Source organism: Eretmochelys imbricata, chromosome 1 (genome assembly GCF_965152235.1).
Source record: "Eretmochelys imbricata isolate rEreImb1 chromosome 1, rEreImb1.hap1, whole genome shotgun sequence".
Lineage (NCBI taxonomy): Eukaryota > Metazoa > Chordata > Testudines > Cheloniidae > Eretmochelys > Eretmochelys imbricata.
The window spans coordinates 293789098-293803177 of record NC_135572.1 but is presented as its reverse complement, the minus strand read 5'-3'; the positions used below and the strand labels follow the sequence as shown (position 1 = coordinate 293803177).

The following is a 14080-nucleotide window of genomic DNA, read 5'->3' as shown; positions in this document are numbered from 1 at the left end:
GTTCCTGCAAAAATGCATATTTAAAAGTGCAAGTTGGCCTTTTTTTGCACATTTTAACTTTAGTACTGGTTATAAGTTACATTAAATGCACTTGGAAAAAAGTAAGGCAAGATTTAAAAATATAATAGTTGTTCTTTGAGAATTGCCTCTGTAGATTCACATGCTTTGGAGTCTTGCGCCTCCGTACTGCAAGCCACGCAACCATTTGGAAAGCAGTGACTTGCCCTCCTGTAGCTGAGCATTCGTTGCAAACAGCCTCTGTTCCTTTCCTTCCACTCTAGGCATAGGTCTCAGAATCATCAATAACTTAACAGTAACACAGCATAAGATAAACTATGTTTGGTTTATATTGATTTTTGAAGTTATCTGTGTATATAAACAATTAAAAAGAATCACTACTGTCATTTGGTTATAACTGCTTTACCACATCTTACAGTAGTATGTCCACTCAATCTCAGTGTTCCCAATCCTCATCTTTTCTTCATTTAAATCTCTCTGTACTGTTCGCAAACTAACTCATGTCAGTCATACGCTTTCTCCAACCCAACGTCATGTAAAAGAAGAATGAGAGGGAGAGAAATTTTAAGATAATGTTTTTAATCTCTTAGTTTGTACAATTCCTATCCACTTCAAGAAAAGAAGATCTTGATGATCTCCTCAGCCAGCCACAGTAGGGATCTGGCAGCAGTTGTTAAAATCCCTGCCTTGTGGCATGAGAGGGGTCTTTTGCTCCTCTCTCTCTATAGGCTACCTCAGCATGTTTGCTGTAATGAATATCCACAAATAAAGGAGCAAATAAATTATTGTTGTGATTTGTTGTTTTTTTTGTTTTTTGTTTTTTTTAAAAAAAAGCTCATTAACATTAATTGAGATGCCCCTTTTCTTAGTTTTCAACAGTAATTCAGAGATATTGAAATCCCAGTCTGCAATAGCTTTTGAATTATTGTCTTCATCTTTTATACATCGTATGTTTTCTTCTTGTGTCCCTCTCCCATTTAGAAAGGGCTGCTCACTAGTTTCCAGGTTGCTATTTTTTATTAAAGATATTTCCAGTGTGGGGTTATTCATTTGACTTTAAAGGCAAATATGTACCTACAAGACTATAAATACACATGTTAAAGTATACTACAAATGCCACTGTTAACACTAAATTTACAGACATCAGTACTATTGTGGATAAAGTTAAAAACTTCATGAAGATTTTATGAATTTTTTTGATGGTCACATAATTGATGATCACTTCCATAAAATATTCTCTAAACATTTTTCCCAATTTGAACAGTGTGTTGGCTATTTCAAAATTTGTAGAATATTTAACTTTCTCCTCATCAGCTACCTACATTTTCCTAAAGAGGCAGCACTATGTATTGATATAAAGTTGGATAACACACCGGTAACAAATAACTGTGGGGCAATTTTTTCTCAGGCTGTCTGACCTCTTGTATCTCTCTGAAATCCCTAGTCTGAGGACTCTTTTAATTGCTGGATTTTATTTGTTGAAATGTGTTGTGTGAAAAGTACTATATATCACAGGCTATATTGCATGCCCTTACTAACTACATGAAGATCCACGGTTTTGTCCATGCTCTCACCTCATTTAGAATTCCAGAAGATAACAGAAATCTGTTTCTTCAAGTGGCTGATAGATAAGAGTCAAAGGGTTTGATAGGTTTCAGAGTAACAGCTGTGTTTGATGTATTCCAAATACACCACCTTGCTGAAGCCAAGCTGAACAGGGTCATTCTGCACTTACTGTTCCCCTACTCAATCTCTTGAACTGTGTTAGGGGAACTGAAAGCAGTTTCTCTGGCCCCTCCAAGGGTGATTATGGCTACTAGTAGGCAAAGCAAGTTGTCAAGTTCCCTGATTGATGTGTGCCCACATATGGGAAATGGTAAACACAAAAGGTTAAGGGGGATAGCCTTTTTTACTTCCTTTTTTTAGACCTTAGCCTAATTGCTTTTCTTAATAAAGCACGAGAGAAAATAAGAGTTAGCATGGACAGATCAAGCCGAGATTATCTTGTCAAAATACCCTCTTGACTTTACTGTATCATGTCCCTTAGCAAAGTCAAGATGGTGTCTGCTGTATTCTCTTTATCCATAGATATATCAACTTTGTCATGATTCACTTAATCCATAGATATATTAACTTTGTCATGATTCACTTTTATGAATTTGTTATTTTAATGCCTATGGCTCTGTTATCCTTAAATCTCTGAGCATTTTTCTTAATAGTCTATTGTTAGACATTTATAATAAAATTATCTTGATTAATTGCCCCATTGTTTACACAGATTTGACAAGTGCAAAGTATAAAACAGTGAAAACTGAATTTGAAAGATGAATGCAGGTTTCTTAGCCTGTGAAGGTGTTAATAAAGTTTCTTCGTTTTCCTTTCTTGTCCTATCTTCTCTCACTCAGTTGAAGTTAGAAAGTGTTTATTTCTTGTATCTGAATTTTTGTTTTTGTGCACAGTATGTCTGGATTTGGAATGAACAGGAATCAGGCATTTGGAATGAATAACTCCTTATCAAGTAACATTTTTAATGGAACAGGTGAGTTTCCTTTAAATAGGTAGAGTATAAAGTACAATAGGAGGTATGTATGTTAGCTGGTTAAAACCCCAGGTTGTTAAAGATATTTGTCTCTAATTGTGATTTTTTTGTAATTATGCTTAATGGCTTTGTACAGAATTGTTTCCATTACTTAAGAATATGCACATAAATTGGAACGCTGACATTAATATATGACAAATGCGTAATTCAGTTTTTAAGATCATATGGAAAATACAAAATACATTTAGGTAGTAGCACATAGCATAAAAATAACACTTCTGAAATTATACTAGAAATTAATATTTATATTACTTTTAAAGACAAAGTAGAAAGAGTTAAATTACACTGAAAATAGTTTGTTTTGCATGGATTTTTTTTTTTTAAATATACACACATTCATAACAGCCATTCAGTTTCAAAGTCAAAAATAATTTAGAGATCCAGGGACAACAAAGGGGTGATCCTGTTAAATGTTCATTAATCTATAGAGGGCGGGAAAGTATCGGTTTAGTATGAAAATATTATGGTGAACAACTTCTTAAACTATTTTTAGAAATCTTCCCTTATTTCCAACTCCTCTTAGATATAAAAAATGATCCTTTTAAATCAGTAGTCTGGGTTGTGATAGTTTCTAGGAATTCCAGACTGTTCATTTGTATTAAGAAAACTATATATAAAATCATCCAGAAAAATTCTTTACTTTAGGTATGTATGGCTGTACTAAGCTTTCTGTATATAATTACAAGGTTATAATTACATCTTAAAAGTACTGATGATGTCATAAAGTAAATGGGTAATGCCCAAGTGGTTTGTGTAGTCACTAGAACACTGTGATGGCATTATAAACCTGTAATTCAAAATTTGTATATACTCTGATACCAGTTGCAAATCGGAATTCATGCCTTACCCTGGGTTTTACTACGTGTCTTCTGCAATTGCTTCATTATTCTGCCTTGTCCTGAGTTAGTAGCGATTAAAGGGCTCCTACAGCGCTGCCACCGATAGTACTACTTCCCCTCTCCAAACCCTTCTCTTGCTAGCTCCCTATTGTCAGTGAAGCCTTTCTTTCCCACTGTGGAACCACTGATGACTTCAGTCCTGTAATGTACAGGTGCAGTGTCACATTCATGACTCTTAGCATATATTATTGAGTTGTTCTTTTAAAAACAAAAAATGCTCTACAGCCTAGCTTTGTCATCTAGGCTTTTTTTAAAAAAAATTTATACAGAATACTGATAGAAACATGAAGAGAAAATGAAGTGTTCTCCTACCTTTTAGAGGTGGGATTTTATTTCTTCAGCATATCATCTATTGCTAGCACTGTAAACCATGGAAATCACATCTTGGTGACAGGAGGTGGTGTGCATTTGAACATTGTAAAAAAATCAGTTTGTTTGAATGTACATGTTCGTGAAAAGAAAATATTTCTGATCCTTTTATTGTTTTATGAAGAAAAACTTGATTTCATGTATTGCAGTCCCTGTGTAAAAAATTCAAGGGGGTTAAAAAATGGAGTGCTTTTTATTTTAGATGGAAGTGAAAATGTGACAGGATTGGACCTTTCAGATTTTCCAGCACTAGCAGACAGAAATAGAAGGGAAGGAAGTGGCAACCCAACACCATTAATAAACCCATTAGCTGGAAGGGCTCCGTATGGTAAGAATGTGCTTCTGAAAACTTTGTTGAATAAAATAAATGTTTACTTGCCTGATTCACCTATGGCTGTTTGTAATATGTTGTTATGAGACAGTGGGTAACATTTTAAAAAGTGCTTAGGTCCCGTTGACCGTCAATAAGACTTAGGCTCCTAAGTCATATTTCAAAAGTGACTGAGACACTTAGAATCTGGTTACCTTGATGCTTTTGAAAACAGTACCCAACATCTCTTCAGTTAGAAGTTGACTTCAAATATGTTGCAAGTTGTTATAATTCAGCTGTTTAAATTCACCTTTGATTGAAAACTGGCAATTTTTTTCAGTCTGGATATGCATATTTTTAAATAGCTTCAGTTTTTTGTTTCCTGTCAAATTGATTTCCTGTCTTTTAGATGCCTGTTGGTCAAAATGTCACAGCATACCTTGTAAATAGTTGATTTTAGAAATAAAATCTGACTGGTACAGTTATTAACATTAAAAAGTCAGCATTTGCTAAGAGATGTGACATCCTATCAGAGATGCTACAGTTTCCTCCTATACTGTGCTACCTATTGACTTTTTAATAGTGAACATCGTACTTGATGCTTATTGATTTTTTTTTTTTAAATAGATACCAATCTTATGCAATAGAACTACTTGTAGAATAGTTAAAAATTATCTTTGCTCATGTGATTTCTAGTATAAGTCACCAGGGTAGCTTAGCCTCAAAGTACAACTTTTTCTTGTTTCTTAATATATGTTTGCACTGCATATCACTTCTGCATATCACTTAGGCATATAACTTGCTGTTATATAAATTATCATTGGGTACTACAAGAAAGAGGGTATTAAGTTCTTTTTAGCTCATTCTCCAAATTTCTGACAGAAAAAGCTCTGTTACCTTTAGAATATCAATCAGCATTTTGCTAAAAGATCTTATTTGCTTCTATAAATGCCAGAATCCATTTATTCAGAAGAAAGAAGAAACAGAATTCAGTCAACCTATTTCCTAAATTGGAAAAAAAAAAGGGAGCTCTGATCTTTTCTTGGCCTCAGAACACTGGAAAATGTCTAATGTCAACTTGTATCGATACTTTTGCTCATCTACACCTATCCAGAACCTCTGGAAGATGAGCTATAGGTTTCCTTCTATCTGCATTTACCCTGCATCATAGGTCTGAGGAGTAATTTGTAGCCAGATTACTATATTATTTCTGTATGTCTGAGCAAGAGGCTGACCCCTGGAGTCTTTTTTTTTTTTTTTTTTAATATTGGCATAATAAATAATGCTGCTCTTCAGTCCCTGGATCCCATCTTCCAGTATGAATGACCTACTTTTCTGAAATTAGGGTCAGAGCATTGAGGTCCGCTGATATCTGTAGACTTGCATTTTTCCTACTGTTTAAGTCACTGGCAAGTATAACATAGCGATGTTCTATTGCAAATTACCTGCATGTTTACTTAAAATATATAAGCCAAACCAAATTTCAGGAAACATTTTCAGAATTTAAAGGAAAACAGAATTCAGTTTAAAAAAATCTGTACTATCAAAACACTATTGCCTTCCTTTTTATCAAATTGCTTTAATATTTTAAAAACTCCTCTCAAGGTTCTTCTGCTTATTCAGATGTTGTGTAAGATGTTTAGTGTTAATAATAGTAAAACTATTGGGCCTAATTAATTCTTAGTGTAACTTCAATAAAAACAGTGCGGTTGTGCTAGTTGTGAATTTGGTCCCAAAGTTTTCTACTACATCTAATTTAAATAAGAGAACTGAGTCAGTGACGTACAGTTCCAGTAAACCAACACACTTTCATTTTTTTCATATTTCCTGTTCTTTTAAAGTCTGTTGCACTTCACCACTCGCTCATAAAAATGTTATGCAGCAGCAGAAAAATGTTTTCATAAGTTATTAATATTGTACTTGCTCTCATTTGGATCATAGTCGGAATGGTAACAAAACCAGCAAGTGAGCAATCCCAGGACTTCTCAATACACAATGAAGATTTTCCAGCATTACCAGGCTCCAGTTACAAAGATCCAACATCAAGTAATGATGACAGTAAATCTGTAAGTAAATGTTAAAACTTTATTTTTTCCCTCCAGTTCATTTGTTTTTCAACAACTTAGTTTAAAATTGGCAATAAAGCAATTTGAGTACACTTGTACTTCCAGGTGACAAATTTTAAGAGGTCTTCTATAAACTACTCAGTAATTGAAATATCACTATATGTACTATGCAGATTGGCTCTCCTAGGGAATCACTTGTCTTCTGACCATGAAAATGACCTTGATAACAGATTATTTGGGGTGGAGGGAAATCAAATTACTTTCTCAGTTTCAAAAAGTCCTGTGTACTTTTATGTACACTTTTGGAGCTAGAAAACCTGAGTTTAATTGTTTCTTTCAGGTATATATCACAAAGTTTGCTTCTAGAATCAAGAAATAATTGTTCTAAAATTCCCGGTGCTGAGTTTTAACATAGCTGAACTGGAAGTATTTCCCTCCCTCTTCTTAGCTAGATTCACATGTTACTTTCTCCAGTAACAACAATAATACTTTCCACACTACAGCACCGTCCACTGAGGTTCTCAATGTTCTTTACAAACGTAATGAGCTAAGTCTCGCAGTGTCCCTGAGAGCTAGGTAAATATTGTTATTCCCCATTTTTTTTTTATAGATAGGGAAATAATGGCACAGGGATAAAGTGATCTTAACCAAATATCACACAGGAAATCTGTGTCATAGTCAGGAATTAAGATTTCTAACTCCTAATACCTTAACGACCAGACTATTCTGCATCCTTTTAGTTATTGCATCTTTACATGTATAAGTTTATTGATTCTGAAAGTTTGGTAATATTGGTATCGATCAGCAATGTAAATATTAATAGTGTAATTGCATGGTTCGGGGTTGTTTGTCCTCAGTTATCCGTATTCCAGTGTAGTTTGATGATAGCAAGGTTTGGCAAATATTGGTGGGTTTTTGTGATTCTAGTTTGTCACTCATATTGTTACATATCCAGTATTTACTGGACAGAGGACATGAAACATTTAAATAAGAATAAACTTGAAAAAAGATTTTTTTTTCCCTCTTCAGTTAATGTGGCAAGCCATGAGTGGCAGAGGTATTAAACTGTTTAATCCAGTTAGTTAGGAACTGTTTAATCCAACTCAAGTTCTTTGATCTTTGATTTCATTAATAAACTATAGGTAGTATGTAATGTTCCATGGAAACCATAAAAATTAAATTCAGGGGATTTACAAGTAAAATTGAGTGTTAACTATCTCACCAGTTAAAACCACAGTCCTGGTGCACGTGAGATCATGGAACTGATTTGATAATACAAATCAGACTAGCAAAATGGCTCATGTAAAAAAATCCTAGATTCTATACTTTAATGGGCATTTCAGAGTGGTTGATCTCAACTATGTACAACCAGTTCTGGGTTAATGATTAACTTATTGAACTTTGATGATTCATAGAATTTTCAGTGAAGTATCATGAATCGTCGTAACCATGGGAGATTCAACCATTCAGATTGCCAAAATTAGCATTTATCCACATTACACACTTGGTTTTTTGAAGTAGTATAAAGCCTTTGCAAGAAGCTGTTGAAAGATATGGGAGTGAAGTCACTTCATTGCATGCAGTCCTGCTATCTGTAGAGGTCAAATTCTTAGTTTTTCATTCCCTGGAGGAAGCTGTTAAGGTTTGCGAGTACTGAAAAACAGGAGGTAGAAGCAGACTCAGAGAGGGATTGGATGAAAATTGAACTGATACAATATGATTTTATACAAAGTTGTCTTGTCAAAAAGTTACAGTACTATGCAGGCAGTATGTCGTGATACACTGATGATCTGCCATTTGAAACGGCAGTATGTCAGTGCACAGTAGAAAACTTAGTGTGCAGCAGCAAGATCAATGTGGACAGTTAAGATGCAGCATGCTGAAGCTCTCTAGATTTATACCTGAACTTGCTGCTCACCAAACAGCCTTTTAGACGTGTCTTTAATTTCTTTTATTGTCCCTTCCTGTGACGTCTTCTCTAGACATTGAGCTCTTCAGAGTAGCATCCTCTCAGTGTGGCGCCATGCATACTGTAGAAATAGTAAATAGAAATGACAGAAAAACAGTTTGTGGCAGTAGAAAGCAAACATTTTATACAGTTTTCTTGTCAAACATAGTGTTATACCTCTTTCCTAATTGGTGAGTGTCAACTGTAGTTTGCTTGCTTCTGTAATTGGTCCTGTTGTTATATCCAACGTCAGCCACTGCAGCTCAGAGGGGCTCTCTATGTGAAGACGAGACTGTTGGCAGGCATGTGAAGCGAAGGGCCCATGAGCACCTCCTGTGCCGTGCACTCGTTTAGAAATGCAGCCGTTTACACTTCCCGTTAATATTCTGCTCCAAGTGTGTACAAAATATTTAAATATCCTGACCTTTTAAATTTGAGATTATAGATTTGGGAGTAGTTCTTATTGTAGGGATTGTAAAAATGACGAAGACATTAATCATACCTAGAGATTGGTGACGGAATACGAGGCCTTCAACTGACAAACAGAGCTGTGGTTTACATTTTGCTCATAAGTAAGCCCTGAAAAGTGTGGAAAACTAAGTCTTTGGTTTTAATTCCTTTATATACAAATACCAGGTGCGACAGGGTCGGGCCAGATGGCTACAGGAGAGTAATAGAAGGCAGATATATTAGCCCCAGGCTAAGTAGGTCCCTTTTCCCTGAGTAAGGTAACAGGGAAGGTTCCAGAACAATCAGGAATCTTCTGGAGACAATTAAGACAGGCTGATTAGAACACCTGCAGCCAATCAAGAAGCTGCTAGAATCAATTAAGGAAGGCTAATCAGGGCACCTCGGTTTTAAAAAGGAGCTCACTTCAGTTTGTGGTGTGCATGTGAGGAGCTGGGAGCAAGAGGCACGAGGAGCTGAGAGTGAGAATGCGGACTGTTGGGGGACTGAGGAGTACAAGCGTTATCAGACACCAGAAGGAAGGTCCTATGGTGAGGATAAAGAAGGTGTTGCGAGGAGGCCATGGGGAAGTAGCCCAGGGAGTTGTAGCTGTCGCACAGCTGTTCCAGGAGGCACTCCAGACCTCTGCATTCCACAGGGCCCTGGGCTGGAACCTGGAGTAGAGGGTGCTCCCGGGTTCCCCCCAAATCCTCCCAACTCCTGGTCAGACACAGGAGTCGTCGACCTGGACTGTGGGTTCAGAAAAACGGCCAAGCTGAGGGCTGCTGTGAAGCTCCAAGGCGAGCAAATCCGCCAATAAGCGCAAGACCCACCAAGGTAGAGGAGGAACTTTGTCACACGGGTTTTTTTTCAAAACTTAAAACTGAATTACCTTATAGTGTGGCAGGGCACTTCATTTCTTTTGGGATATGAATAATTGAACAGACTTCAGCCTCGCAATACATGTATGGTCCTGTTGATGGCTTTTGAGGAGCAGAAGGGCTGCTTAACCAAGTTTTCCATGTTGGTTTGTTTTCTATCATGCTAACTTGCACAAATTATTTGTTTCTTAATAGAATTTGAGTACATCAGGCAAAACATCTTCTAGTGCAGACGGACCCAAATTCCCTGGAGATAAAAGTTCAACAACGCAAAACAACAACCAGCAGAAAAAAGGGATCCAGGTGCTACCTGATGGTATACTTGAGCCTTTTTTGCTAAATCACTTGAAAATATTTTCAGATGAACTTGTTGATTCCTCCACTTTTTGAAAGGAGAAAATTAATTTGTTGTTCTTGCCTAGGTCGGGTTACCAACATTCCTCAAGGGATGGTGACGGACCAGTTTGGGATGATTGGCTTGTTAACATTCATCAGGGCAGCAGAGACGGACCCGGGAATGGTACATCTTGCATTAGGAAGTGACTTAACAACACTAGGTCTCAATCTCAACTCTCCTGAGTAAGTTCTGTTTTCAGTACTGTCATCAGTTTTGTTTTTATTCTGCTGCTGTTCATAATATTGCGTTCATTTAGTTCACATGACTATAAAAAAAAAACTGCAGATACTTTGACAAATTAAGTTTGAAAATGCAATGACAGTAAAGTAAAGCCTTCATTGATAAGAGAACTGTACTTCAAGGCGTATTGAGATCTTGTTTTGCAAGCTTTCAGTAAGCTAGGAGGCTCTCCTTACGCCCTTAACTTGTTAAGGATTTTTGTCAGGGAAGCTTTAATGCGTTGTTAATAAATTTCATGCATAAATTATTTTTTAAATAAAAATTTTCCTTGAGGATATTTACATTTAACAATCAGACAGCATTTTTATTGTAAATTAAACTTACACTGATGTAATAACAAACAGTACATCTTCGTAGTTGTGTAGTATAGTTGTATTGTTATCTTCAAGAGCAGTATACCTTTGAAATTAACTTCTAGTCCAATAGTTATTTTATATTCTCCATGTGTATAATTGTGAGCCTTCCACCATGATATCACAGGGCAGTAAGGGATTTTAAAGAATCTCTTACACCTGTGTGGACTACCCACATCACTGGAGCCTATGTTGGGAGGCAGGAGGGGAACAGCTGCTGGCATGCTGCTATTTCCCCTTCCATACATGTGGGAAGTGAGCAGAGTATTGGCTCCGTCCCCCAACACATCTGCCCACATACTTGAGCTGCTGTAGAGTGGGAAGTCATTTGAAGCAAGGGAAAAGCAGGAAACAGTCACATCTGTTTCTTACCTTGCTTCTGGGGCAGTTCAGCAGCACACTATCTTTTACTCTGGCTGGATTGCAGAATTACAATGCTGCCTCATCTCTTGAGATACATGGGCAAACTTGGGACAGGGAGCTCTAAAGCTTTTGTTTACTCTGCATAACCTATAAACAGAGTACTAAAAACATAATTAATCTAAAAGGTATTTGATGCATGGCCCATCTGCAGAAGAACCATGCTGAACTTCATAGTTTATTCTCTCTCAAAAAAAAGTCTCTTTTTTTCACCAAAGATTTGTGTACTATGTTTGTTGAAATTTTATGAATGCACACAATAAACCAGCCAGCAAAACCAGATTGGAATGGTACATGTAGATGAAAGGAATTCTTTGCACTTCACATTTCTCAGATTATATACACATGAAATAGGTATGTATATGAGTTGAAGAAGGATTGGAGAGAGAGAGAGAGAGAGAGAGTGTAAAACAAGATGAAACAAGAAAGAGTAAGAAGAAAAAAGTGGCATTCTGGAATCTGCACTCCTTATGCAGTAATTGGCACTAATTTATATATATCCCTCATGTAAATTGATTATTTTCAGGAATTACTCCATAGTGCATTTATAAACATTTTTTCAGAATATTATTCCATTAGAGAGACCAGGTGGGTGAGGTAATATCTTCTATTGGACCAGCTTCTGTTGGTGAGAGAGACAAGCTTTCAAGCTTACACAGAGTTCCATTGGTATTCTCAGAACTACACTTGTGCACCATAACCACTCTTCTAATACAAATGGATTTAGAGTCTTCAGAATGAAAAATATACATAGTAATTTCTTCAGACTTAGTGCTGCTCTTACAGATTATGACTTTTTTGAGTGTGATGGATTTTTTCTACTTCACTAAGAATGTGAGAGTTTTAAATAGCTATACTAAGAAATCACTCTTCTCACTACTAGCTCCATAATTTGTAGCATTGATTTAATTTTGACCGTCTGAGTAGGTGCATCTGCAGGATGTGCACAATATCAGAGTTGTTTGATATTTCCAATACAGATTGTCCTCAGAAAGGCTATGTTTGAACAATGTGCTTAGAGCAAAGTACATCTGAAATTCAGTATTTTAAAGTAGATTTAAGTGTAATTTAGCCCATGGAGCTGAATATTTGAGTTTTTGGTACAATTTTGTCCCACTGTTTGCTAGTAAAACTAGCATTTAAAATCCTTTCGTCTAAATCTCAGGTTATTTATTTTTATCTTTGTTTATAATCCATGTAAGACTGTGATATAAAGCTAGTTTTTATTTGGTACTGTTGAAGTGCTGAAAAATAGTAATAGTTTAGAATGACATTTGTCATGGTGGCGATATCTGAAATTAAAGGCACTTTATTGTGGTGGTTTATTGGTATGCTGTGCATCTTCTCAATTTGATAAAAGTCCTAATTGTTAATATACATATCTATGCAGGATTTTACCAATTTGTTGGCATGGTTGCTGGTAATTAGTTAACTGGATTTTTTTTTAGTTTTTAATAGGGAATCGTTTCATACAGAGTATTTACTATCGTCCTTGGATGCATATTATTCAAGCGACAACATTTGATCCATGTGTGTGTATATTAAATATATATTTGTATTGTAATACCTGCTTTTAGTCTGGTTTTGGAGCTTTTACAGTTGATGATACAGATAAAAGATTTGCTATATTATTTTGGTGGCCTCAAAGTTAGTGATACGTTTTTGCCTAGTGTGACAGTCAATTATCACTGTGCTTTAAATCAGTGGTTCTCAACAGGGAGTCTTTGAACCCTTTCAGGGAGGCTTGGGGCCCCATGGTTAAAACCCAGAGCCCAAGCCCCAGCTCCACCCGTGGGGCTGAAGCCAGGACCCACAGGGTTGAAGCTGTGGTGTCTGGTGCCCTCCCCCCCCCCGCAGGGGGCAGCAGGGCTGAATCCTGGAGCCCCGAGCCCTGGTCCTCCCCACAGGGCAGAAGCCCTGAGCCCATAGGCAGAGTTGGGAGGTATGGGGGTGTTGCCTCCCTCCCCCTGAAACTACACTGCAAGAAACTACTCCCCTCCCCACCGGGCCAGGTCAGAGGCAGGAAGCCAGAGCCGGGCAGCGTGAGGCAGCTGCTGCTGTGGCTGGTGCCATGGAGCAGGCAGCCTAGGCATTCTCTTGTCTCCTGCTGCTGCGGGGGGTTGAAGCTGCTCCTCAACTCCCAGCCCCCATTGCTCACGCAGCTGGTAAAAGCCGACTGGGCAGGGGTACCTGACTCGGTGGCTGGCAGAGCCCTCGGGGAACTGGGACCACATACAGCCCCCAGCTACCCTTGTCCCTGCACCTTGAGCTACCCCCCTGCCTGCACACAATCCCGAGCTACCCCCCTGCCTGCACACAATCCCTAGCTACCCCCCTGCCTGCACACAATCCCTAGCTACCCCCTGCCTGCACATAGCCCTTAGGTACCGTACTCGCTACACCCTGAGCTACCCCCCTGCCTGCACACAGCCCCTCGCTTTCCTCCTCCTTGCATCCTAACCTTTCCCCCAGTCCGCACTCAGCCCCTAGCCACCCTCTCTCTGCACCTTGAGCTACCCCCCTACCCGCACACACACCTTAGCTACTCCCTGCCTGCACAGAGCCCTTAGGTACCCTCTCCCTGAACCCTGAGCTGTTTTCAAACTTTTTGAGCTGAGCCCCCATCTTTGAGTTATAGAGAGAACAGAAATTGATAAAGTACACATAGGAACTGAAGAGAAATAGTCAAACAAAAGAGTCCTGTTCAGTTAGGTCACATGAAGGCAGTCAGCTAAATATTGACAAATTTTATAAGTGGTTTTATACAAGTGCTAGAAGTCTAAATACTAAAATGGATGAACTGGAGTGCCTTGTATTAAATGAGGGTATTGGTATAATAGACGTCACAGAAACTTGCTGGATGATGATAATCAATAGGACATGATAACGCCAGGGTTTAAAATATATAGGAAAGGCAAAGTGGGTTGTGCTGGTGGGAAAGTGGCATTTTATGTGAAAGAAAGAATAGAATCAAATATAGTAAATACCTTAAATGAATCAAACTGTACCAGAGAATCTCTGTAGATAGAAATTCTGTGCTTCATTAACAAGAATATACTACTGACAACTCTCAAACCAGGATGTGACAGTGACTGTGAAATGCTCAGGGAGATTAGAGAGGCCACAAAAATTG

At 37.7% G+C, this 14080-nt stretch overlaps 1 protein-coding gene across 5 annotated transcripts in view; it reads left to right on the top strand.

Moving 5' to 3' along the window:
• CNOT2 (CCR4-NOT transcription complex subunit 2) overlaps positions 1-14080 on the top strand; it is a 151990-nt gene that overhangs the window by 118889 nt on the left and 19021 nt on the right. For all 5 annotated transcript variants that reach the window (XM_077832889.1, XM_077832895.1, XM_077832874.1 and 2 more), the window contains 5 exons: positions 2478-2557; positions 4088-4213; positions 6137-6261; positions 9733-9853; positions 9960-10116. In XM_077832889.1, coding sequence (XP_077689015.1) covers positions 2478-2557; positions 4088-4213; positions 6137-6261; positions 9733-9853; positions 9960-10116 — 609 coding nt within the window. The remainder of the gene's footprint in view (positions 1-2477; positions 2558-4087; positions 4214-6136; positions 6262-9732; positions 9854-9959; positions 10117-14080) is intronic.